This window comes from Schistocerca gregaria, chromosome 5, assembly GCF_023897955.1.
Source record: "Schistocerca gregaria isolate iqSchGreg1 chromosome 5, iqSchGreg1.2, whole genome shotgun sequence".
In the NCBI taxonomy this organism is placed as follows: domain Eukaryota; kingdom Metazoa; phylum Arthropoda; class Insecta; order Orthoptera; family Acrididae; genus Schistocerca; species Schistocerca gregaria.
Window position 1 is genome coordinate 472393225 of NC_064924.1, and position 27370 is coordinate 472420594.

Genomic DNA, 27370 nt, shown 5'->3' on the forward strand with positions numbered 1-27370 from the left:
GTTCTTCTTTCCATTTCCAGGAGTGTATGATCTACCCATGTAATCTTCAGCATTCTTCTGTAGCACCAGATTTCGATAGCTTCTATTCTATTCTTATCCAAACTAGTTATCGTCCATGTTTCACTTCCATAAATGGCTACGCACCATACAAATACTTTCAGAAACGACTTCCTGACACTTAAACCTTACTCTATGTTAACAAATTTCTTTTCGTCATAAACGCTTTTCTTGCCATTGCCAGTCTACATTTTATATCCTCTCTACTTCGACCATCATCAGTTATTTTGCTCCCCAAATAGCAAAACTCCTTTACTACTTTAAGTGTCTCGTTTCCTAATCCAATTCCCTCAGCATCACCCGATTTAATTCGACTACATTCCATTATTCTCGTTTGCTTTTGTTGATGTTCATCTTATACCCTCCTTTCAAGACACTTTCCATTCCGTTCAACTGCTCTTCCAAGTCCTTTGCCGTCTCTGACAGAATCACAATATCATCGGCGAACCTCAAAGTTTTTATTTCTTCTCCATGGATTTTAATACCTACTCCGAACTTTTCTTTTGTTTCCTTTATTGCTTGCTCAATATACAGATTGAATAACATCAGGGATAGGCTACAACCCTATCTCACTCCCTTCCCAACCACTGCTTCCCTTTCATACCCCTCGACTCTTGTAACTTCCATCTGCTTTCTGTACCAATTGTAAATAGCCTTTCGCTCCCTGTATTTTACCCCTGCCACCTTCAGAATTTGAAAGAGAGTATTCCAGTCGACATTGTCAAAAGCTTTCTCTAAGTCTACAAATGCTAGAAACGTAGGTTTGCCTTTCTTTAATCTAGGTTCTAAGATAAGTCGTAGGGTCAGTATTGCCACACGTGTTCCAATATGATGTCGCAATAACGTTACCTTATGTTCTCAGAATTCTTGGATCTGTTTTGTCTTCCTTGCAGAAGGTTAGCTATTCAGCAATGTGTGATTTACAGTCCCGTATGTTATGTCACTGCGGTATTTCGTAGCTTCCTTACAGCTAAGATTTTATCACTCTCTCCGGTTTTTCCGTTACTTACCTCTCTCCTCGATTTTTAATTCTTGACACTAAACGCAGTAAACCTTAAGAATTCATCAAGTGGAAAACATTGGATTCTAAAAGGAATGTTGATGAAGACAGCATAATGTTGTGTATAAAAGCTTATATAATTCAATAGGCGAAGGTCGTGGTGAAAAATAAAGGCGGCTACTCGAGGATCGTTTTATCATCCATGTGAACCATGACAAATCCCTAAAAACATGGGTCGGAAACAAAAGAACGAGTAACCGGAGTAGAGAGACCATACCTGTGTCTGCTTTAGCTTGATGTAACAACAAGGACTTTTACTCCAATCCGTGCCTTGCCGCGGTCACACTCGCCTTCCTCCGGTTCCTGTCTCCCTCCCACAACTGATCAGACCCGCAGCGCCTGAGTGGGAAACCTGCTACCCCACCCTGTCACGCTAAAGCAATGCTCATTGCATCAACTGTGTATCGAGACTGGCGATTTTAGATTTAGAAGTTGCTGTGAGCTCGTGTTCATTGTTGTAATGTGAAAATGTATTCATTAAAAAAGAAAATAAACAATTACAGCCATCAGCGTGTCATTTCAGTTTAGAATGTTACATTTTGTTGTCAATATATATAACTGATTTATTAAATAGCGTCAGCCCCACTACGCAGTGATACGACCTCTTCTGTAGTGGTACGTGCTCTGTAAGTCTAGTAGCGACGTATTGCAGTGCTCCTTCGCTAGCAGAACACCCCCACACAAGGTCGCTGTCCATTTTACCTAAATTATACAGAGTCGGTGTTTTTGGAATTTGTTTATGAGCAGATATAGAGATAAATGTTCCACCCTAATACTGCGATGTTAATTTGAGCCACTTACGTCGAATTTTCACCTGTGTATCTCCCGCTGCCATGGCTGCGTCGAAATCGATATTTATATTTGGCAGCGAGTTATCAACGCTAATAGCGAAATCAATAAGAGTACATTACTAGACCTATCTCTAGTTATTTTGGCACATCAGTTTACACTGGTTTCTTCTTTTCAATTTTCACTCTCTGTGCATGTTATCGAAGTCCATTTGAGTTAATTAACATCCCAATTTCACAAACATCTTCGTAACCTCCTTTCGCCAGAGTTTATTTTCCTAGTTCAACCAGCGCGTTACCTTATTTCCGGACCTTAAGTTATATTTACAGAAAATGTCAGAATTATCACACATCTATAACATCTCCCTGTACCACTTACGGTGTCACTTCCAAATTAAAATGTCAGCAAATAGGTATTCTGGTGCAGTCTGTTTTCACTGACTGCAGTAATAAGAGGTTGTTACATGAAAATGAACTCTGACAATTATCAAAGATGGTTCTCGTTCTCAACTGTATGGCGAACGAATTGACTTTACTTTTCCATAATTTCTTCACAGCTGAGACGAATCTCGTTACCTCTTACTAAAGCCGAATATTTCATACGTCACCAAACTTTTTTTCTTTAAGAGCAGCTCAAAACTCCTCATAGAAACTTTATACAGTTCTTACTAATTTGATTTCTTTCACTTCATACAACATGACCACGTAACATAGGTGAAGACTAATCGTGGCATACATTACATTATATAGTAACCATCTTGACTAACAGTATGGCTTACTGACTGTATACAATTCAAAATTATGCGACATCTTCATTGCTTAAAAAATTTTCGCAATCGAGAGTCTTCCCTGTGGTGATCAACTACATGGTGAAGTCGACCAGATATTCTTAAGTTGATTCCTTCCTACGTTTCTGATGCATCACAGGAAAGAAAACATCATTTGTTGACACCACATACACAAACATCTTACTACGCATAAACAAGAAAATAATCAACAGCTACACTTATGTTACAATCCACATAGTCCTTGCGCTAGCCAAGAAGTCTACGGAGGAATCTTTCAACTATGACAGTTTTCACTAACAGTGCTATGGACTTCGAGAAAGGATGTTCTCTGCACGATCATCTATAAATGTCGAAAGACTTACACAAAATTTCCTTTGGGTCTGATGTAGATAAGTAAAAAATAAATCTCATAACAAAGACAAACTACAATGTAATATCCAATACAAGATTAGTAGCCGTCACGCCGTTTTGATAGACTACCTGACAAAAATAAGTGAAGTACCCAGGAGGTAAGGAGCAAACGAACTGACACTTCATGTGCTAAGAGGATGTGAGTAGGAAATTTATGGGTATTCTGGGCCACTTACCATGCGCCTAGCGCAAGAGAGGATGCCATCAGTGACATTGAACACACTGATGTCACCAAGACATTGTTGGCAAAAAATTAAAAAATGCAAGACATCAGATGGTGGGACATTCAAAAAATTAAAGACAATAGGATAAATTTAAAAATTAATGAAGATAGAAAATTTAAATCTAAAGATGGAAGGAGTCAAAACAAATAAAGACGGCAGATGGTGATACATTTAAAAATTAAAAGTGGTAGATGGTGGTAAATTAATAATAAAAACCATGATTGCCCTGGAAGCAAAATATTTTTCGGGCCACTCACAGAGCAGCATATTATTTGTAAGGCCAGCCATGTTCAAAAGTATTTACAGTAATTTTGCAGAGTGGTATTCACATAATGACTTTTGTAAACACACCCACACCCACACACACCCACACATACACACCAACACACACACACATACACACACACACACACACACACACACACACACATATATATATATATATATATATATATATATATATATATATATATATATATATATATATATAGTACATTTTATTTTTATTTTTCCGTTATGTTCAACAGTATGCAGTTTTACTGCAGTCTTTCCACGCCCATCTTCATTTGAATTGGCGCTATCTTTAAAAGCAAAAAAAGGATACTCATATAAAACTCAGAAGTGAAAAGAGGAGGTGTAGAAACACAGGTCAGATTACACCAAACTTAAATAAATTTGAAACCACTTTGTCTGGAATTAACGATGTTAAATTTTAAAGTAGATTTGACCACAGAAAAATTCATCGTGTCGCTGAATCTTGATAACACGATTCTGTTTCAGATAGGTCTTGAGAACAGCAGACCAAAGTTAATTACATTGGATTTTCAGAATTAATAGTAATTTCTCTAGTTGAAGCACAATTTCATGTTTAGAGCCTATTCATTACTCAAGGCTGATGGCGAAACAACTTGATGCTTGAGAACATATACACTCCTGGAAATGGAAAAAAGAACACATTGACACCGGTGTGTCAGACCCACCATACTTGCTCCGGACACTGTGAGAGGGCTGAACAAGCAATGATCACACGCACGGCACAGCGGACACATCAGGAACCGCGGTATTGGCCGTCGAATGGCGCTAGCTGCGCAGCATTTGTGCACCGCCGCAGTCAGTGTCAGCCAGTTTGCCGTGGCATACGGAGCTCCAACGCAGTCTTTAACACTGGTAGCATGCCGCGACAGCGTGGACGTGAACCGTATGTGCAGTTGACGGACTTTGAGCGAGGGTGTATAGTGGGCATGCGGGAAGCCGGGTGGACGTACCGCCGAATTGCTCAACACGTGGGGCGTGAGGTCTCCACAGTACATCGATGTTGTCGCCAGTGGTCGGCGGAAGGTGCACGTGCCCGTCGACCTGGGACCGGACCGCAGTGACGCACGAATGCACGCCAAGACCATAGGATCGTACGCAGTGCCGTAGGGGGCCACACTGCCACTTTCCAGCAAATTAGGGACACTGTTGCTCCTGGAGTATCGGCGAGGACCATTCGCAACCGTCTCCATGAAGCTGGGCTATTGTCCCGCACACCGTTAGGCCGTCTTCCACTCACGCCCCAACATTGTGCAGGCTGCCTCCAGTGGTGTCGCGACAGGCGTGAATGGAGGGACGAATGGAGACGTATCGTCTTCAGCGATGAGAGTCGCTTCTGCCTTGGTGCCAATTATGGTCGTATGCGTGTTTGGCACCGTGCAGGTGAGCGCCACAATCAGGACTGCATACGACCGAGGCACACAGGGCCAACACCCGGCATCATGGTGTGGGGAGCGATCTCCTACACTGGCCGTACACCTCTGGTGATCGTCGAGGGGACACTGAATAGTGCACGGTACATCCAAACCGTCATCGAACCCATCGTTCTACCATTCCTAGACCGGCAAGGGAACTTGCTGTTCCAACAGGACAATGCACGTCCGCATGTATCCCGTGCCACCCAACGTGCTCTAGAAGGTGTAAGTCAGCTACCCTGGCCAGCAAGATCTCCGGATCTGTCCCCCATTGAGCATGTTTGGGACTGGATGAAGCGTCGTCTCACGCGGTCTGCACGTCCAGCACGAATGCTGGTCCAACTGAGGCGCCAGGTGGAAATGGTATGGCAAGCCGTTCCACAGGGCTACATCCCGCATCTCTACGATCGTCTCCATGGGAGAATAGCCGCCTGCATTGCTGCGAAAGGTGGATATACACTGTACTAGTGCCGACATTGTGCATGCTCTGTTGCCTGTGTCTATGTGCCTGTGGTTCTGTCAGTGTGATCATGTGATGTATCTGACCCCAGGAATGTGTCAATAAAGTTTCCCCTTCCTGGGACAATGAATTCACGGTGTTCTTATTTCAATTTCCAGGAGTGTATGTTCTGTGATGAATTCCATTTGTCATCACAATGAGTGTAAAACATATTCTCCATAAACAGTTAAAACCGAAAGTTCACTCCGGCAATGTAATAAACGAATTAAAAGTAGGTGTTTTACTTCTGCTAATATTTTGGAAACTTCTTCAATATGAGAAAGTAATTTAACTGTTGCTTTATGCTTTTGTTTTTTATACATCACTCTTAAATTTCTATACTTTACATAGTGAATCATGCTTGGTGTAGGGGACAACAGCCCTTCGATTTAATTATTTTCGACATCTGAATTGTGATACGACGTTTGGTAAGTGCCTCAGTGCTCTTTCCATGAAAAAACACCTGCAAAAACATGTCAGCAACACAACAAAAATGATTATCCATACCTTTGCACAACACTCTGCAAGCACAAACGGGTAAGTAGTAAATGGGTGAGCGAGCGAATAACTAAAGAGTAGACGGTCAACAGTAAATGGCAAATGGGTAACACGTAACAGGTAATTGGCCAAAATCTCTTGGGTAATTAGTTAACGAGTAATGTGTAAATAGGTAATAAGTTAACAGATAGCAGGTAAAGGGCACCCAGTAATGGGTAACAAGTATTAGATAAATGGGAAAAGTTAAACCAATAAAGGTTAATGAGTAAAAGTAAATGGGTAATGGTAAATGGGGCACAGTAAATGGGTAATTGGTAACAGTCATTGTTTACCACTTATTGTTTACCCAGGATTTTGATCGAGAGGTCCTGGCTTCATGACCCAGTGAGGGCATTTTTGTTGTGATGCCATCAATGACGCTCAACTTAGCAACATCACATGAGGGCAATGACCTTGAATATGCTGCTCACCATTTACCATTTTTGTTTACCGTTCATCGGTTCACCTTTTCACCCATTTACTCATTGGCACTTACAGTATAAAAGCACTCCGTCTTCAGGCCACAAGTGGCCCTTCGGGACCATCCGACCGTCCTGTTATCCTCACTGAGGAGGGGCGTGTGGTCAGCACACCGATCTCCTGCTCGTTGCGGTGGTTTTCTGTGACTGGAGCTGCTACCATTCGTGCGAATAGCTTCTCCATCTGCATCACGAGGCTGTTTGCACCTCGAAAAACGGCAACAGCGCATGGCAGCCTGGATAGTCTCCCATCCAATTTCCGGCCTCACCTGACAGCGCTTAAATTCGGTGATCTGACAGGAACTGGTTTATCCACTGCGCAAGGCCGTTGCCCAGTTACACTATAGCTCAGCTATAAAAGAGACTGTGTAGATTTGAAAATCATGTCAAACGTGCCACCGTGCTGCTGTCACATCACCGGTAAACACCTAAGGACGTACCGTTGTGCCACCAGAATTCCCTAATTAACAACTAGCTGTGACATGCAGTCATGTCTGACTGTTCCCCTAACCATGACGCTTGGAGTAACACAGCTGTTTCTCTCCAGAACATTGGAACGATTTAATTATTTATGGACATTGACATTTTAAGGAAGATTGTAATGATGTGTGAAGCCGAAATGGCAGCAACACTAATCAAGAATGTTTTATGAACTGAAGATGGCTAGTTGTTAGCAGAAATTAGTAATCAATCCAAATGAAGAAGATTTTATGTACGATCCTGGCTTCATGCGTTTTCAATCCCTAACATAAATAAAAAACCACTTTCACTATCTACCTGATCAAAAGTATCCGGACACTTCAGTGCAATCTAGAGCTTTACGTATTCGAAACACAAAATGTGTCTCCTTCTGCTGCGCAGAAATTTGAAATCTGCCTCAAAGCTGCTTACAGACTTCTTCCTCTAATAGTGCGAAAGTATGGAGCCCTCGAAGACTCTTCAAAAAGCAAGGTGTGGACCCCTACAAAAACATGGCAAGTGCCCAGACGTTCATGTGACGTGTAAGGTAGCTTAATGACTTCGCATTCACACCTAATTTCACCACAATTTTGCCCAGCGCCATCGTAGAAGTGTAGCACGATGAGAAAGTGGTCACTCCCCCTCCCCCCACCCCACCCCTCCCGCCCCCCATGCCCACATTGCACCCTCTACAACGTAGGTTGAATCGCGACGCCCGGCACAGATATCACGCGGTTTTCGTACGGGTGGCCGAGGAAACATTTCAGACACACCGTTGCTCAGAAAGCGCGTGACACAGTGGCATCAAGGGCGTCAATGAACCTCGCCTTCCCTGGGGGCGTTAATTCTCAGGCACTTTGCGGCCGAAAAGACAGTTCGCACTGTGGTGACGTTCTTGACAACCTATGACACTGTCGCAACCCCTGGACATTTCAACCATTTTCTAACGACATTGTGGGGCTGCATCCCAGCTGAACGTGGTCTCACCTCTTTGGAGCGCAGCGCGACCGTAATTTTTGCTCTCGTGTACCGGCTGGAACCATTAGAGACCGTACAAACCTAATCGACTAAATTTGAACGTGATCCTGAACAGCAAAAGGTGCTTAAGCATTATAAGACCTCTTGTTTCATGTCCTTCTGTGACATGATGACACAGGGGTGCATCATTGGCACATATGATAGTAAACCGTCAACTTCCGCCCCTGCAATTCGGCGCCAATTTCAAAAATATCCGTCTACAGAGATAACCAGTGAAGCAGTCGTGGGAACCTGCATGCAGGGTGTCCATTGACACCCCTACAATTCGAGACGCGTGTTTGCAGGGTCTAGAATTACTTCGCAGGCTCTAAAATTCTCAGAAAAGAATTTGGAAATTTGTGGTAGGTTCCCATGGGACAAAACTACTGATTTCAGCGGTCCCTAGGCTTACACACTACTTAATCTAACTGTCCGAGGGAGGAGTCGAACCTGGGACTGCGTGGGGGGCACAAATCGTCGTGGCTACCCCGTGCGGGGCCGGTTATCTTGGATACCTACAGTTTCCACATGCGGTGTATGACATGCCCTAAAACGTATCTTGGAGTAAGGAATTGGAGAATTACAAATATTGCAGACTGTGACTGAAGCGGGTAGGAATTACGCGCAGGAAAGACAACATGCTACTGAAAATTAGGCGTGCCTAGCGACATTGGTGAGAGTGAGAAATTGCAGAAATACGAAACTATCTAGTCTGCAAAAGGCATGCGGGACTGGAGACAGGCGAGTGACGAAGCGTTTATTTTACTGCGAGTCCGACATATTCTGGTGTTACTGGTTTTCTACTTCTCTTTTTGTGGTGGTGGTGCTGAAGACTGATCAACTTTGTTGATTTTTACTTCTATAGGGAATGGAAAGAGTAGAAATTTTCGCTTTATTTATTTATTCTTCTTTCAGCTTTTGTTTGGGCACACAGAGGGGTCCTTTAACTCACCGCTTTTGGTGTGTGTTTGAAAACAGTGTGTAGAAGTGCTAAACGACTTTATGTCCTTAAATTATGGAGAATTACATAGGGAAAACATTTACAGAGGCTCAAATACTATTGCCTTCGGTACTTTATATCTGTGGTAGCGTGAGAGTCCTACCGTACTTACTGTGCTGAGTTGTGGTGTACTGTCGCGTATCATGTCCAACGTCGGAAACAAGGTTCGTGCCTTCAGATGGTTCAAATGGCTCTGAGCACTATGGGACTTAACATCTAAGGTCACCAGTGCCCTAGAACTTAGAACTACTTAAACCTAACTAACCTAAGGACAACACACAACACCCAGCCATCAGGAGTCAGAGAAAATCTTTGACCCCGCCGGGAATCGAACCCAGGAACCCGGGCGCGGGAAGCGAGAACGCTACCGCACGACCACGAGATGCGGGCGTTCGTGCCTTCCCCTTGACAATATCTGAGATGTAAAATTCGCTTAAGGCTAGATGAATATCATGATTCCGGATCCACCATTTGGCTCCAGCGATCCATCGTAGGCATCAGCTTTGTATAACCTGTAACTTCTTGTAGTTAGTGGCACACGTAGTACCCCAAGAGGTCGTTCCATACAAAATATATGGTTCGACTGTGGCATGGTGCAGCTAGAGTTTCGTGCGTTGGCGGAGGTACGAGCTATTCAGAAATGGGAGGAGAGCTCCCAGCATTTTGAGGCCAGACGTCTTCTCCAGAATGTGATGACTATACAGCAGTTTGGGATCCAGATGCACTCCAAGGTATTTTACAGTTGTTGCCCAGCGGAGTGGCTGGTCTGATATCCGTAGGCGTTCATTGACGATGGGTCTCCGACGTGTGAGGACAATAACTTTGGTTTCCTCTGCATTGACCGTTATTTTGTTCATGTGGGTCCAGTGGTCCGCTAAATCTAATTAGCGCTGCTGCCGTGTGACGAGGTGGTCTATTCTGGTGCATGCAGGCAGGTGCTCTATGTAGTCGGCATACAAACTGGCAATAACATGTGGCACCGTTGGGAAGTGGTTAATGTATAAATTACACAGCAGTGGTGATCCTTGTGGAAGTCCTTCAAGGGCAGGCCGTGTTGTTGAATTCTTGTCATCAATGCGAACATATAATCTGCGATCCTGAAGAAAATTATCGAGAAATTTTAAATAGCAGTCTGGCAAGGGAGTGGTATTTTGGAGGTTGACGATCAAGTTGCGTCGTTATACTTTATCGTAAGCCTTCTCTATATCGAGAAAGACTCCAATGGTATGTTTTTTCTTGTTGAAATTGTCCTGGATAGATTACGTGATGCGTAGTAGTTGCAACTCAGTCGATAGATTCGCCTGGAAGCCAAACTGCTCCAGTCGGATGATGTTGTGCGCCTCAAGGATGTCCTGCACGCGTTTCAGGAGGACACGTTCCAGTACCTTCCCCGGCGTCGGTAGTAAGCTTATGGGTCTGTAGCTGTCAGGGTGTGAGAGATCCTTGCCCGGTTTTGGTATTGGCACAATTCTGCCAATCTTCCATGCCTCGGGGAAGAATCCAGTCCTGAGACAGCTTTTCACTATCCAAGTAAGAAGCACGATAGGCTTTCTCCGTGGGTGTTTCATTTCCGTATTGACGATTCTATCTGTTCCAGGTGAGGTGTGTTTGCTGTACTTGATAATCCTCCGAATTTCCTCTGGCGTTGTCAGCCGGGGCGTAGTATTAGTCTGGGCGTCCCTAATAGCTTGCCGCTGTGTCCCCTTCTGCATTCTGGAGTGCATCATCTCCATCCTCCGTGGCGGGGGGGGGGGGGGGGGAGGATCTGCTGTTCTTGGTATGTATCCGCATACACCTCATGAGTCGTACAAGAGGCCATGGGGTCCTCGAATTGCCCTTTTGAGGGGCTGCTGCTGTCCGAGACTTTTAACTATTCGCCATTCATCTTTGGTGCTTAATAGAAAGTTGACCATTGGGAGTTACCAAGTGTGTTGCTTCCAGTTCTGAACCTTCCGCCGGAGTTAGTCTGTGAGTCTTCCGTCTATCATCCGGATGGCGATAACGGACCCATCGTTTCCGAAATCGATTGCACCTTGTCTTAAGTTCCTGCAGTGATGGGGGAAACTCGTCATGATTGACTTCTGGTTGCAGGCGCTGCGTGAGTGCTCGTTGTTTCACACTGTTAATCTTTTCGTGAGTACTGCGACTGCCACATCAATGGCTTCTCTGGTAGTAACAACCTGAGCTGATCGCACATTGTTGTTGAGGTACGTTTGGAGCTGCTGCCAGTCGTAAGTTCTTGTCGTCAGCGGTGGGAGTTGCACAGTGGCCCTCTCTATGAGTCCTAACACCGGTCTGTGGTCGGAAGAAAGATCATCCAGCGTCCACAGATGGAGATTCGGGTTGATGTTCTTGATTATGGCGATGTCTAGAACATCAGGGTCTTGTGTCTGGACTTAAGGTATCCTCGTCGGTTCCCGTGGGCCGTGGACGGAAACATGTAAATCCTCAACGAGTGCAAACAACATATGTCGTTTTGGGTTAGTCTTACGGTAATTCCAGGCAACATGCTTACTATTTAGATCTCCTCCAAGGAGGATGTTGTCATAACCCTCTGTAACGGCGTAAAGATCTTCTGGGTGGAGAGGCTTCTTTGGGCTAAGGTAAGCTGCAATATAGGCAATGTATCCAAGCGTCGTGTGGACTGTTACCTACGTGGCCTCTAACGTCTGGAGTTGAGGTAAATGTTCTTGGTGGTGACGAATGCATTTTTTTATCAGAACTGCTGTCCCTCCATCCCAATGGTCATGTCTGTCCGTCGGGTAGATGTGAATGTTCCTCAAGTGGAGGGCGGTTGTTTCGCTGAGATGTGTTTCGGAGACAAATGATACTTCTATCCTGTGGCGATGTAAGAAGTCCGTGAATTCTGTTTTCTTCAGTTTCACGGTGTTGGCATTCCAGATGGAGAAGTTGGGATTCGTCGAGTGATGCCGTCTATCCATTTAGGGTGTTTGAAAAGCTGTCAGTACGCTTTCTACAAACGAGAGGATAGCCGTCAGCTTCAGCTGGAGAGCGGTGAGTAGTTGAACAATATCTGTTAACGATGGTGTGAAGGTGGTCGAACAGGCAGATGATGTCTCCGCTGGCGTTGGCGTCGGTGGATGGGCGTGTATTGCTTTGGAGTAAGAGCGGTGTTGTCTGTCGTGGAGTCACTCTGGGTGCCGGTTGCGGTCGAGAGGCAATTGTTTCCGCAGGGAGGAATGCCGCTTGTTGTTGGGTGGCCGGAATCGCTGACATGGCCGAGTTCTTAACAATTATAGGCCGTTGTGGGGTCGACTTCTTTGGTGCCCTTCTAGTATATTTCCGTAGGAGTTCTTGAAATTTGGGGCAGCTACGGTGTTCTTGTTCACAATTGATGAACTTGGGGGTCGCCATCCTAGGATGGGCACAATTCGATGATTTGTGGGAAGCACCGCAGCGGACGCAGCGGGCTGGCATGCTGCAGTAGTTCGTTGTATGCTCAAAACGTTGACAATGTCGGCACTGAACTGGTCCTTACAGGTTTGTATTATCACTTGTGTGTAGAGCAGATACTTGACATCATATATCTTGTCATTGTATTTTCTGGATGGGAGCGTGACTCGACACACAGGTTGCGGTATCAGTTGTTTCGTCTTCTCGTCGCGTTCCTTAAATTGGTGAACTTGTAGCACTCTGATGCCTTTTTCCTTGAAGTCATAGTAAAGATGTTATTCGGTAACCTTCGCCGGAAGGCGTTTGAGAGCTACTTTGAGTTCTCTGTCGTCTGGTGCTAGGTGCGTAAAACATGAGAAGCTGTGGTTGGTGAAGAAGTTTATTGCACGTCTTTGGTCTACGAAGGACTCAAAGTGGTATTTGATCGGTCCTTTTGGTATATGGCATTAAGGTTGCCCTCTAGAAGTCCGTTGAGCGTTTCATTGAGGTGAACCTAATCCTTCGTGTAATAAATAGCGGCTGGGGGCACTCTGCGAAGCACATTCTTGTCTCTGTCCACGGCGTATGCGGCATTAGAACTTTGTGCCTGTGGCTTGTTGGTGGGTGATGGAGGCGTAGCTTGAGGCTTCAGCAGGGCGAATCGGTTCGTTGTGGTGATGGTCACTGTTGGCTAAGTCCTTGGCTAATGCGTTGCTTCTGCGCCGTTTGTTATGTACGAGCGTAAAGCCCTCCTCTGAGTGTGGGGAGTCTTTGTCGTTTTGTGCTGGAAAGGCCGCTGTCTTCTGCGGTCGAATAGGGCCTGTCGATCGTCGTTCTTGACGTTCTGTCCTGTCACGAAGCCGTAGCCAAGGTCGTCAACCTGGGATCCGTCCTGTGTGGAGCGGCTGCTGGGGCGTCCGGCGGCCCGGCCCAACCGACCGACCAGCGGCCGACTCCGGCGCGTCCGAGGCGGCTGCCCTGGCCGCGCGCTCGTCATCCTCGCTCGTCGGCATCGCGCACTCAACTGGTTTTCTACTGACAAAAGACTACTCAAAACGAACTTTGCGCGGGAACAAAACATGAGATTAACAAGACTTTTGAGGCAGAAAACTAAACGGTACTCTGGGTACGAATACCTACGATACGCAACAGCCCTAATTACGGCAATAACGTAGAAGTGCTTAAGGGAACACTTAACCCTTTAACTGCTCTAGACGTGTTGACGCGCGTCACCAGTCCTACCTGGTACTCTGAACGTGTGGTGGCGCGCGTAAACACGTTCGGAGCCCACAGGGACAGGTACAACGGCGGGCGCGTTAACACGTCAAGAGCAGTTAAAGAGTTACCAAATGAAATAAGATAAAATTTGGCCATTCTTGATGCTAAGAATACCCCCGTCCCCGTCCCCGTCCCCGTTCCACCACCGCATCACCGCTCCTTCCACCCGTTCCTTACTCGTCACGAGTTGACGCGCTGCACAGTACCTTGCGGAGTACACGTGTAGATGTAGACTTATTTCACTGCGGCAGAGCGAGACGGCGCCACGGCCGGTGCTGTGGTGGCACAACGAGCGGCGGCTCGACCAGAGCGGCGTGTCCGGCGTGTCCGGCGTGTCGGTGATCACGGAGCCGGGCCCGCGCACGCACTCGCGGCTCGTCGTGGCGCACGCGACGCGCGCCCACTCCGGCACCTACACGTGCGCCGCGCCCGACACCGAGCCCGACACCATCAACGTGTACGTCTCGCAAGGTGAGTCCCGTCTACCCCAAGCGGCCAGTGCCGACCGCTGCTCTTCTCCATGCTTCATTGATCCGCAACCGGACGCTGCTCCGAGTTAAAGTCTGTGAGGTAGACGTGCCCCAGACGATATGGGGCAGTGGTGGTCAAACTTCTTTAATAAGAGCCAGTACTGACACAGCAGAACGACTCCCCGAGCCGCACAGAAAGGAAGGGGGGGGAGGGATAAAGTGGTAACTCAAAGAGAAATTCAATTTTTACCAACCCATGCTTACTGATAGAAGCCTACCACTTACACATTCTGAATTTACATGTTACACTGAAGTGCCAGAGACATTGGTATAGGCATGCAAATACAGAGATGCGTAAATATGCAAAATACGGCGCAGGGGTCGGCAACGCCTATATTAGACAACAAGTGTCAGGCGCAGTTGTTAGATCGGTTACCGCTGCTACAGCGGCATGTTATCAAGATTTTAGTGACTCTGAACGTGGTGTTAAAGTCGGCGCACGAACGATGGGAGACAGCATCTCCCAGGTAGCGACGGAGTGGGGATTTTCTCGTACGACCATTTCAGGAGTGTACCGTGAATATCAGGAATCCGATAAAACATCAAATCTCCGACATCGCTACGAACGGAAAAATTCCTGCGAGAACTGGTCCAGCGACGAATGAAGAAAATTACTCAACGTGACAGAAGTGCAACCCTCTCGCAAATTGCTGCAGAATTCAGTGCTGCCGGCCGGTGTGGCCGTGCGGTCCTAGGCGCTTCAGTCTGGAACCACGCGACCGCTACGGTTGCTGCTGCTACTATCGTAGGTTCGAATCCTGTCTCGGGCATGGAAGTGTGAGATGTCCTTAGGTTAGTTAGGTTTCAGTAGTTCTAAGTTCTAGGGGACTGATGACCTCAGCTGTTCCATAGTGCTCACAGCCATTTGAACCAATTCAGTGCTGGGTCATCAGCAAGTGTCAGCCTGCGAACCATTCAACGAAACATAATCGATTTGGGTTTTCGGATCGCAAGGCCCACTCTTGTACCCTTGATGACTGCACGACACAAAACTTTATGCCCCGCCTGGGCCCGTCAACACCGAGGTTGGACTACTGATGACTGGAAAACTGGAAACATGTTACCTAGTCGGACTAGTGTAGTTTCAAATTGTATCGACCCGATGGCCGTGTACGGTTACGGAGACAACCTCATCAATCCATGGACCATTCATAGCAGCAGGGGACTGTTCAAGCTGATGAAGACTCTGTTATAGTGTGAGGCGTGTGTAGTTGGAGTGATATGGGACCCCTGATGCAACTAAGTACGCCTCTGACAGGTGACAAGTACGTAAGCATCCTGTCTGATCATCTGCATGCATTCACGTCCATTGTGCATTCCGCCGGGCTTGACAGTGCGACACCCCACACGTCCAGAATTGTTACACAGTGGATCCAGGAACACTCTTACTATTTCAAACACTTCCGCTGGCCACATTATTGAGCATATCTAGGATACATTGCAACGTACTTTTCAGAAATCTCCAGCCACTCGTACTCTTCTGGATTTATGGACAGCCCTCCAGCATTCATGGTGTCAGTTCCCTCCAGCACTACTTCAGACATTAGTAGAGTCCACGCCACGTCGTGTTGCAGCACTTCGACGTGCTCGCCGGGTCCTACACGATATTAGGCATGTATACCAATTTCTTTGGCTCTTCAGTGTATAAGGTAACACATTAAATTTTTTAAGTGAAGAAGAAAATGTTATATCGGAACTATATGAATTTTTCTGCAGTATTACGTAATGACCCATTTTTCGTAACCAATCGAGTACTATGGCCACTGCCATCGCAGTAGCATCCCATTTTTACTTTTCCGATTTCGAGGGACGTTTTCTAGTAGTCTTCTCACCCTAGTATCTGAAAGAATACCAAGCGGCTAAAGCACACCTTTACAGTCGACTTATTATATTGGGCCAAGTATAACACAATAGGAACAGTTATAAATTATATAATTTAATTCAAAATTGTCACAAAAGGATAGAAAGCCGGGTGATAGCTTTACATGTAAAAGGTTTAGAGATGAGCTTTATCTGTTGTATTATACGTCTTTTCCCAACGTAACTAACTCTTCTTCGGGTGAACGCCTAGGCCACTTCTCCTAATGAGTAATGTGGCTACTGTTCCCGGTCGGACGCAGTGTCGGCATTGGTGATCCTGAGATGAAACTATAAAACGTAAGTAAATAGCAGGGAGCTACATTCGCAAGCCAAAGGACTTTCTTTAAACATTGATATTGGAAAAAATTATTACCTTCCTTATAAGCGAGGTAACAAGAATAATATAACTTAATTATCTTCGAGCAGATGACTAAAACCAAAAACTTGTTTACTAAAACATGATTGAACAAGCTTTCTTAGTCAGACTGACTCAGTGCACTGGCGATGTACATTAGAAGTAGTTTGACCACTTCCCGGCAGGCAGGAGCACTGTTCCGGGCCAAAAATTTGCAATGGTATCTTTTGCCGTTCTGGTCACTTTACCACATCTTGCTCTGCCGATCTTACTATTGACTGTTAACTTCAATAAATTAGGATCTTATATTAATTAATAAGAGTAATTGCTACATGGGACAGGATCAGAAATGTTTTAAATTACATTTTTCTTTTGCTCATTGCATTGTGCTACAACAGCCTTAATTTGATTGAGTGTTACTTTCTGTAAACGCGTATTCACGAATGGATGTTACTTTTGTTTGATATTTATACAGCAGCAGCTAATCGGTGATAGCTGCGCACACTCGTGATTTGTGAGCATTGGAAGGCAAACGATAAAATATTTCACCTCTCGCTTCTATTAATCCTGCAGTGGCCGCGTTACATACCACTCTGGCCGAATTCACCAACACCAATTAAAATTATGTACTTCTTAAAATATTACTGTCTCTGTTAGTATTTTTGTTTGTTACTGAGCAAGAAAACTACTCTTCAAAAGCTATTAACGGAAGCTGACGTTTTTGGACTCGTCTGTTAGCTGCTTGATTCCTGTTGTCACAGAATCTACATCTACATCTATATATCGATACTTCGCAAGCCTCCTGACGGTGCTTGGCGGAGGGTACCCTGAGTACCTCTATCTGTTCTCCCTTCTATTCCAGTCTCGTATGTTCGTGGAAAGAAGGATTATCGGTATGCCTCTGTGTGTGCTCTAATCTCTCTGATTTTACCCTCATGGTCTCTTCGCGAGATATACGTAGAAGGGAGCAATATACTGCTTGACTCCTCGGTGAAGGTATGTTCTCGAAACTTTAACAAAAGCCCATACCGAGATATTGAGCGTATCTCCTGCAGAGTCTTCCACTGGAGTTTATCTATCATCTCCGTAACGCTTTTGCGATTACTAAATGATCCCGCAACGAAGCGCGCTGCTCTCTGTTGCTGAGAAGTATTCAAGCAGTGGGCGAACAAGCGTACTGTAACCTACTTCCTTTGTTTTCGGATTGCTTTTCCTTAGGATTCTTCCAATGAATCTCAGTCTGGCATCTGCTTTACCGACGATCAACTTCATATGATTATTCCATTTTGAATCACTCCTAATGCGTGCTCCCAGATAATTTATGGAATTAACTGCTTCCAGTTGCTGACCTGCTATATTGTAGTTAAATAATAAAGGATCTTTCTTTCTATGTATTCGCAGCACATTATACTTGCCTACATTGAGTTTCAGTTGCCATTCCCTGCACCATGCGTCAATTCGCTTCAGATCCTCCTGCATTTCAGTACAATTTTCCATTGTTAGACCCTCTCTATATACCACAGTATCATCCGCAAAAAGCCTCAGTGAACTTCCGATGCCATCCACAAGGTCATTTACGTATGCTGTGAATAGCAACGGTTCTATGACACCTCCCTGCGGCGCACCTGAAGTCACTCTTACTTCGGAAGACTTCTCTCCATTGAGAATGACATGCTGCGTTCTGTTATCTAGGAACTCTTCAATCCATCACATAATTGGTCTGATAGTCCACATGCTCTTATGTTGTTCATTAAACGACTGTGGGGAACTGTATCGATCGCCTTGCGGAAGTCAAGAAACACAGTTGAGAAACATGGGCCACACGAACACTTGATTCCCGTGGGCCACTATTTGACGACCACTGATACAGGGAGTAAACAATAACTGTTTATGACAAACCACGGTGATATCGGTGCCGTTGAGACGAACAAACTGACGTACAGGAGTTGGACAAAAGTATAGAAACTACGTAACAAAAGCACACTTGAATATAAATGAAGATGCTAGCCAAGTCTGCAAGTTGCTTTGTTTTATTTGACCACAAATTCCACCTGTGCGATGTCCTAAATACTTTGCTAGTGTTAGTCGTTGTCAGAACAGCGAGTGCAGTATATCGGAGCTACGTTCGACACGCAAGTAGCGGTAGTGGCGTCAAATCGAAAGCCTTGCACCCGCCGAACGGTCTACCCGACGGGATGCTCTAGTCACACGACATCTGAGCTAAGTGAATTCGAACGTGGACAAATCGTTCGTGCTCGTATGGCCGCTGCTTCCGTAACGAAGGTAACTGAAGTGGTGGCTCTTTCAAGACGCATCGTATTGAAGATATAAATCGCATATAGGGAAAGCAGAAGACCCCCGAACGGTAAGTCACAACGACGAGAAATAAGAGGATGACATATGCAAAACTGACTGCAGAACTGAATGTCACACTGGCGAATTCTGTTAGGACTAAAACAACACGAAAGGAGGTCCACAAGCATGGAACTGCAGGGATAGCGTCGGCCGCTGTGGACGAGCGGTTGTAGACGCTTCAGTCAGGAACCGCGCTGCTGCTACGGTCGCAGGTACGAATCCTGCCTCCGGCATGGATGTGTGTGATGTACTTAGGTTAGTTAGGTTTAAGTAGTTCTAAGTCTAGGGGACTGATGACGTCAAATGTTAAATCCCATAGTGCTTAGAGCCATTTAAACAATTTTTTTTTGCAGGTAGAGCTGGAACTCGAAAACCACCAATCAGTGACGAAAATGTCCGTAACAGGCAAACGAGATGCAGAAGCCAATAGACCTGGCCTATAGAGCAATAGAAGCATTCTATTTGGTCGGACGAGTGTCCTTGCACACTGTGTCCAACTGCTGGTCGCGTTAGGCCGCAAGAGTGAAACATGGCAGGAGCTGATTTCGCTAGTCATATCATGGCATTCTTTGGGCCCCATGAGTGTTCTACAAAGTCACATTCAATTTTGGATGATCAGGTATATCGCATGGAACAATGTTTATTCCCCCCTGCTCACACAGTTTGCATCGTCCACGACTGGTTTTGAGGATGGACTGTCGTATCCTCCCTGGCCCCCACTGACACAGATCTTAATATTATTCAGACTTTGTGGTTTGCTTTGGAGAGAAGGTTACACGACCGCTGTCCACATGCATTTTCGTTACCTCGACAGCCCACTATTTTGCAGAAAGAATAGTATAAGATTCCCTTGCAAATCAAACAAGACCTCAGTCCATCCATTGCGATACGACTGCAAGCTGTTTTGAATGCCAAAAGTTCCCCACACCGTATTAGGCCTGGCATTGTGTTATGTTTTTTTGTCCAACGACTGTACATGCCTTTAGAGTAAATCAAAGAAGGCAAAAGCATTGAGGATCGCCAGAAGAGATTAGCAACCAACTTAACATTGAAATTGGGGACCGTGTAGTATATGAACTGAAGGAATTCTATTGCTCTGGAAACGAAGTAATGAGTGACGAACGGGAGGAGAGAGTACGAAAGAAGCAGCATTGACAGTCAAGAACAGCGATGATACAGAAGGACGTTGAAAATTCAGTGCACCATTAAAATAAGTAATCTGGAGGTCTCAACAGATTCAGCGAAAACAGGTATGTTTGGAAAAAATTAAGTACAAGAAAGCACGGGACATTAGGATGTGTTAAGACGTCTGGAAATACCTTTCGTGTCACTGGAGCTAAACGTAGACGGCAAAAATTCTAGCGGAAATGTAAAACTGGAATAAATAAAGCAGGCACCTGAGAAAGCTGAGTGTAAGTGCTACTGTAAGAATGTATAAAACCATTTAGAAGATAGATGACTGAAAAGAAAAAGAAATTCAAATTGTCATCAGCTGCAGAGGCTATACTAATTCTATAGCACGAAACTATTGATAGCTAGTATTATACTGGGGTACAGTGACATCAAACTGCTCTCTGGTAAGCCTATGTACCATATAGCGGTGTTCAAATGTTCTTTTCCGAAATGTTTAAGAATCTGTGCTAAACTGCCCGGAATTATTCCTAAATGCAAGCAAAGGATAAAAATGAATCCACAGTGAAAGCATATACAAGAATTTCTAAAATAACATTTCAACCCTACACATCCACGATTGATAAAAGACTTGCTTCGAAAATCGTTTGTGATCACTTACGGTCACAGCAATGTCAGTACAAATTTACGGGGTTGGGCCATAGCAAAACATCTTGAGATATTAATTTAAGGTTCCCTGCTTCAGTGCAACCACTGACGGAACAGAGCAGTGCCACACCAATCATTAGGTTTCCTCAGCGGTAGAACCGATCCAAAGTTTGTCTTATGATCTGAAGAAGGTTGCTAAGGGGCAAACCCAGTAGTTTCGCCTTGAAACTGTTGTGATTGTGCAGGATAATAAATTATTTTCAAAACAATAGACTTTGTTGACTCTTAAATACTATCGTAATATTACGTCGCAAACGAACCATTTGTTATTTGCAAAAGAACAACCTCCATAGCCGTGGTTGCAAAGGTGACGCTCAGCTGGTGGTAAGCGATTTCAATTTTAGTGATGAAAGAAACCTTTGTCAGTAGTTGAGCAGGAATGACAGGAGATGTGATAGCGTAAAATTTCTGACCACCTGCGCGCTAGTTTCTAGTCATCGGATCTGAACTATACCGTCTTGTCTGTGGCCACATGCCTTCCACGAGGCGGCCAGACACTCAACGTACTTTCCGTCGGTGAACAACCGTCAGGCGTCAAACTCTACAGAATGTTTACACGGCGGAGAACCCGTCATTGTCCAGCGCTTCTCGCCAGTGTTAGCAAATATTCCAGAAAGCATCCAAACATGATTATTTGTTGTTCGTAAAATTTTCAGCAGTAGCCTTGAGAGGCGCCGGGCACCGACAGCAGCGTGTGCATCGACAACAGGACTGTTCTTATCCCAGGCAATATTTCGCCTTCGTGTGTCACGTGCCAGCAAGTAGTTCGCACCTTATATCATACCAGCGCACAGCCATAGAAAGGTATTTCATATCACGCTCTCTATGGACGAGTTCTCTGGGCTCTACGCCGACTGTTGCTGTGGCTTGCTCTCCGATGCCAGCCAGTCTACATGGCTTAGACCTTCGCTTCCGACACTATGTGCGATTACCAGCAGTCTTTGTCGTGCTGTACTGAGTTTGGGCCTCTACCACAATGGACCTCACGAACTTTGGTATCACGGTGCGTTGAGGGTTCATGCAGTCAGAAACAACTAGTGCACTAGGTAGTAATGCTGAGTTAACCATTTGTACCTCAGCATTCTTTGGCGCATAGAACTCAAAGCACCATAATCATTGTTCAACACAGAGATTTCTCTGAGAACTGTTTTTTTGTGTTTCTGTAATTAAGCTCTAAAGAAAGAGGATAGGAACTTTAATGTTTTTATCATTAATCCTCTTGTTCAAAATCTACATTGGACATCAATTTTCTGACGTCGAACCCGACGTGTACAACATCAATGAAGATAAACATTTGATTCCAGCGCCTGTATTCAAAGTATTATCCCAAAAATTGGCGACGAAAGTAGATATTTTTCACTGCATCCAGTGCCACCATTCAAAGTGTAGTCCAAACAATAGGCGAAGAGGAAAATCATTTTAACTGGCTCTCAAGCTACCGCTACCCTCCAGCGTCACCACTTCAGTTTCTTCCGACCATTGGTGACGGCTTCAAAGATTTACTATTCGTTCCACCATTAGCAATGGCTTCCAGCTTCGTCTCCTCAATTGGCGTTAATGATAAATTTTCACATTTCGTCCCACCCTGCGCGATGGTCTCCAGTTTCACCCTAACATTGGTGTCGGCTCACAAGTTTCGTCCTACGATTGGCGAAACCAGAAAGATTTCATGTTTCGATCCACCACTGACAGGGCACCTGAACTTCAGTTTTCTCCATTCTATTGGCACCACGTTCTCTTCACCGATCAGTGTCGGAGACGTGTTTGTAGGCAACGCGGTCAGGCTGAACGCCTTAGAGACACTGTCCAGTGAGTGCAGCAAGGTGGAGTTCCCTGATGTTTTGGCCTGGCCTAATGTGGGAGCGAGTTACGCAGCTGGAGGTCATGGAAGGCGCCGTAACGGCTGTACGATTCGTGAATGGCAACCTCCGACTGATAGTGCAACCACATCGGCAGCACATTGGCGAGGCATTCGTCGTCATCGACGGCAATTTTCGTCCCCGTCGTGCACATCTTATGAATGACTTCCTTCAGGATAACGATATCGCTCGCTAGATTGGCCAGCATTTTTTCCAGACATGAACCCTATCGAACATGCTGGGACAGATTGAAAATGGCTGTTTATGGACGACGTGATCCACCAACCACTCAGACGGATCCACGCCGAATCGCCGTTGAGGAGTGGGATAATCTGGACCAACAGAGTCTGGATGACCTTGTGGGTAGTATGCCACGACGAATACAGGCATGCATGAATGCAAGAGGACGTGCTACTGCAGTTTAGAGGTACCGGTGTGTGCTGCAATCTGGACCACCATCTCTTAAGGTCTCGCTGTATGGTGGTACAACATGCAATGTATGGTTTTCATGAGCAATAAAAAGGTCGGAAATGATGTTTCTGTTGATTCCTATTCCAGTTTTCTGTACAGGTTCCGGAACTCTCGGAACCAAAGTGATACAAAACTTTTTTTTTTACAACCGCTCGCTCACATAAGGTTCCGTACCTATAGTTTGGAAAACTGCTCAAGTCACACCAGTACCCTAAAGCAGATGTAGGAGTAATCCGCTGAATTCCGGCCAATATCACTAACGTCAATTTGCAATAGCGTTTTGGAACATATACTGTGTTCGAACATTATGAAATACCAAGAAGAATACAGTTTATTGACACATAGTCACCGCAGATTCAGAAAATCTCGTTCTTTTGAAAAACAACTAGCTCTTTATACTCGTGAAGTAATGAGTGCTATAGACAGGGGATGTCAGATTGATTCCATATTTTTAGATTTCAATAAGGCTTTCGACACCGTTCCTCACAAGCGTCTTATAACCAAACTGCGTTCCTATGGAATACTGCGTCAGTTGTGCGACTGGATTAGTGGTGTCCTGACAGAAAGGTCACAGTTCGTAGTAATAGACGGAAAGTCATCGAGTAAAACAGAAGTAATATCAGGACTTCCCCAAGGAAGTGTTTTAGGCCCTTTGTTTCTCCTGTTCTATATTAACGACATAGGAGACAATCTGAGTAGCCGTCTTAGATTATTTGCAGATGGTACTGTCATTTACCGTCTTGTAAAGTCATCATATGTCCAAAACGAATTGCAAAATGATTTAGATAATATATCTGTATGATGTGAAAAGTGGCAATTGGCCCTTATTAAGGAAAATTGTGAATGTATTCACATGAGTACTAAATGAAATCTGCTAAATTTCGATTACGCGATAAGTCACTCAAATTTGAAGGCTTTGAATTAAACTACATATTTAAGGATTACCATTACAAATAACTTAGATTAGAATGATCACATAGATAATGTTTTGGGTATTGCAAACCAAAGACTGCGATACATTGGCAGAACACTTAGAAGGTGCAACAGGTCTACTAAAGAGACTTCTTACACCACGCTTTTCCTCCCTATTATGGAGTACTGCTGTGCGGTGTGGTATCCCCGTCAGGTGGGACTGACAGATGACATCGAAAAAATCCAAATAAGGGCAACTTGTTTTGTACCTTCACGAATCAGGGGAGATAGTGTCACAGACATGATACGTGAATTGGAGTGGAAATCATTAAAACAAAGTCGTTTTCCGTTGCGACGGGATCTTCTCATGAAATTTCAATCACCAGTTTTCTCCTCCGATTGCGAAAACATTCTATTGACACCCACCTACCTAGGGAGAAATGATCATCACGATAAAATAAGAGAAATCAGGGCTCGCACAGAAAAACTGAAGTTCTCGTTTCTCCTGCGTGTCGTACGAGTGTGGAACGGTAGAGACAGAGCTTGAAGGAGGTTCATTGAACCCTTTGCCAGGAACTTTATTGTGAACAACAGAGTAATCACGTAGATTTCGTTGTAGTTGTAGATGTGCAGATCAGAAAATAGTGAATCAGTTCTGTACATCTGTGTACTCGTTCTTCCTGTATGGTGAAACTGTATTATTAACTAAGCTAGTTACTTGTTAGTGAATTGCAAATGAATGACAATTCCCTTACTGTTCCATCATAAGTTGCACTGATTATTATTTATTTTGCAGGTGACAACACAGCAGCCATCCAGAAGCAAGAAGCATCCGCCGGGTTCCATCCTGCACCGGTTTGGCATCTTGCCGCTAGTATAATAATTGCCATCTTGAGGGAACTTAGTCGATGACGCCAATTCACGACACTGCACGCCCTCGCAGCATCGGAGGTGCTGGCCACAGTTTGGGAGGGCTGTTGTCACTAAATCTGTGAACGTGTTCTGAGTGCGACCTTCCATCCTATTATTCCACCAGAAATAAACCACTGGAAATGTGTGGTGGATTTTTTAACTACCATCTGATAGAGCGCAGATAATATTCGTGTAAACCGCTGCCTGGAGAACCTCGACATATTCCTAAAGAGGTGAGTGTCATCTTAACTCAGCGTAGTGTTACACGAAAATTTTAAGATTTTCTTCTGTTGTAAATTAAGCGCAACCCTAAAACGATTAACGAATTTTTGCCAATGAACAGTGAAACTATTCCTTATCACAGAAATACTGCTGTCATTTGAGAGATGTTGCAGTGTAAGAACATTGCATTTCAAACTTTCAGTAGCACTGACTAATAAATCTGAGTGCACGTCGTATGCATGAGAATCGCTAGCATCGTTTTAAGAGTTGGCAATAACTCTTTTGATTGAAAAAAAAGACAAATATGATAATTTTGCATGAAAAACATTTATGGTGGGTATACTTAGCCCATCAACACATACGAACCATACGTGTAGCAGAAGACTCCACTGTGTGTCACGTAGATTCCTCACACGACTTTATTTCTATTCTCTGCTGACATTTGTAAGATAGCAGCTGTTCCCCATTTATATGTAATCACTCAGGGATGAAAACTGTATCAATTAGAAAAAAAATGTACTTAACTCGTAAAGGAAGAAGTTGAAAGTAATTAAGCTGAAAGAACTTTGATATACCACTGCCACTCGGATGTGAGAAGTTAGGAATCGTTTGTACAGTGTAATGCATTTATATAGCTGCTGGTAGGCATAACACTGTGTAGAAAGTAATAAGGGAACAATTCACACCAAGTTCAAGCTCCCATTCCTGCTCTCTTCAGCGTGGGGTCGAGTCAGTGGCTGAAACAGTGCTGTATGGTTCATACTTTCCTTCATGCGTATGTGATTTTCCTTGAATTTGTCTGTTTCACCAGAGGTGGAGAACTTAGACGTGCTTCAGCCAATGAGAGCTGCTACGCTGTAGTAGTGGAGAACCATCGACACAGCTTTCCAATGTACTTACGGGGTGCCTTAATTTTATGGCTAATCGCGCATTTCCCGTGTTGTTGTAAATAACTCTCGTGACATACCTTCAACACGATGGGTCAGGACCAATTTGCACATCTCTCTCGTGATCTGTGTCAAGCACAATTATGAATAGAAATATAATAATTGCTCTGTTTCACGACCACCTCTGTCGCATGATCCAAAAATACACACATCCAAAAAGTTTTGCAAATCCTCGGTTCAGAGAGTTCCGGAACCTGTACAGAAAATTGGAATAGAAATCAACAGAAACATCATTTACGCCATTTTTATTGCTCATGAAAACCACACACTGCATGTTGTACCATCGTACAGCTAGACCGTCAGAGGTGGTGGTCCAGAATGCTGTACAGCCGGTACCTCTAATACTCAGTAGCACGTCCTCTTGCATTGATGCATGCCTGTATTCGTCGTGTCATACTATCCATAAGTTCATCAAGGCACTGTTGGTCCAGATTACCCCACTCCTCAATGGAAATTCGGCGTAGATCCCTCAGAATGGTTGGTGGGTCACGTAGTCCATAAACAGCATTTTTCAATCTATCCCAGGCATGTTCGATGGGATTCTAGTCTGGAGAACATGCTGGCCACTCTAGTCGAGCGACGTCATTTTCGGAAGGAAGTCATTCGCAACGTGTGCACGATGGGGGGCGCAAATTGTCGTTCATGAAGACGAATGCCTCACCAATGTGCAGCCCATATGGTTCCACTATTGGTCGGAGGATGCCATTCACATACTGTACAGCCGTTACCCACGTAATGCCACTCCAAAACACCATGGAACCTCCACCTTGCTGCACTCGCTGGCCAGCGTCTCTAAGGCGTTCAGCCTGACCGGTTTGCCTCCAAAGACATCTCCCACGATTGTCTGGTTGAAGGAATATGGTGAAGAGAACGTGATGCCAATCCTGAGCCGTCCATTCGGCATGTTCCTAGGAGCATCTGTACCTCGCTGAATGGTGTCTTGGTTGCAAAAATGGACCTCGCCATGGACGTCGGAATTGAAGTTGCGCATCATTCAGCCTATTGTGCACAGTTTGAGTCGTAACGCGACGTCCTGTGGCTGTACGAAAAGCATTATTTAACATGGTGGCGTTGCTGTCAGTGTTCCTCCGAACGATAATCCGTAGGCAGCGGTCATCCACTGCAGTAGTAGCTCTTGCGCGGCCTGAGCGAGCCATGTCACCATAAGTTCGTGCCTCTCTATCCCCTTCATGTCCGAACAACATCGCTTTGCTTCACTCCGAGACGCCTGGACACTTCCCTTGTTGAGAGCTCTTCCTGGCACAAACTAACAATGCGGACGCGATCGAACAGCGGTATTGACCGTTTAGGCAGGTTGAACTACAGGCAACTCGAGCCGTGTATCTCCTTGTGGGTGGGATGACTGGAACTGATTGCCTGTCGGACGCCCT

The 27370-nt window shown here is 44.9% G+C and overlaps 1 protein-coding gene across 1 annotated transcript in view; it reads left to right on the forward strand.

Annotated features, from left to right (window-relative positions):
• The window catches only part of LOC126272377 (opioid-binding protein/cell adhesion molecule-like), a 256864-nt gene that overhangs the window by 222259 nt on the left and 7235 nt on the right, over positions 1 to 27370 (forward strand). Inside the window, exons 7-8 of the mRNA XM_049975191.1 lie at positions 13969 to 14188; positions 24695 to 25043. Of these exons, the coding sequence (XP_049831148.1) occupies positions 13969 to 14188; positions 24695 to 24810 (336 nt within the window). The 3' untranslated portion in view covers positions 24811 to 25043. The remainder of the gene's footprint in view (positions 1 to 13968; positions 14189 to 24694; positions 25044 to 27370) is intronic.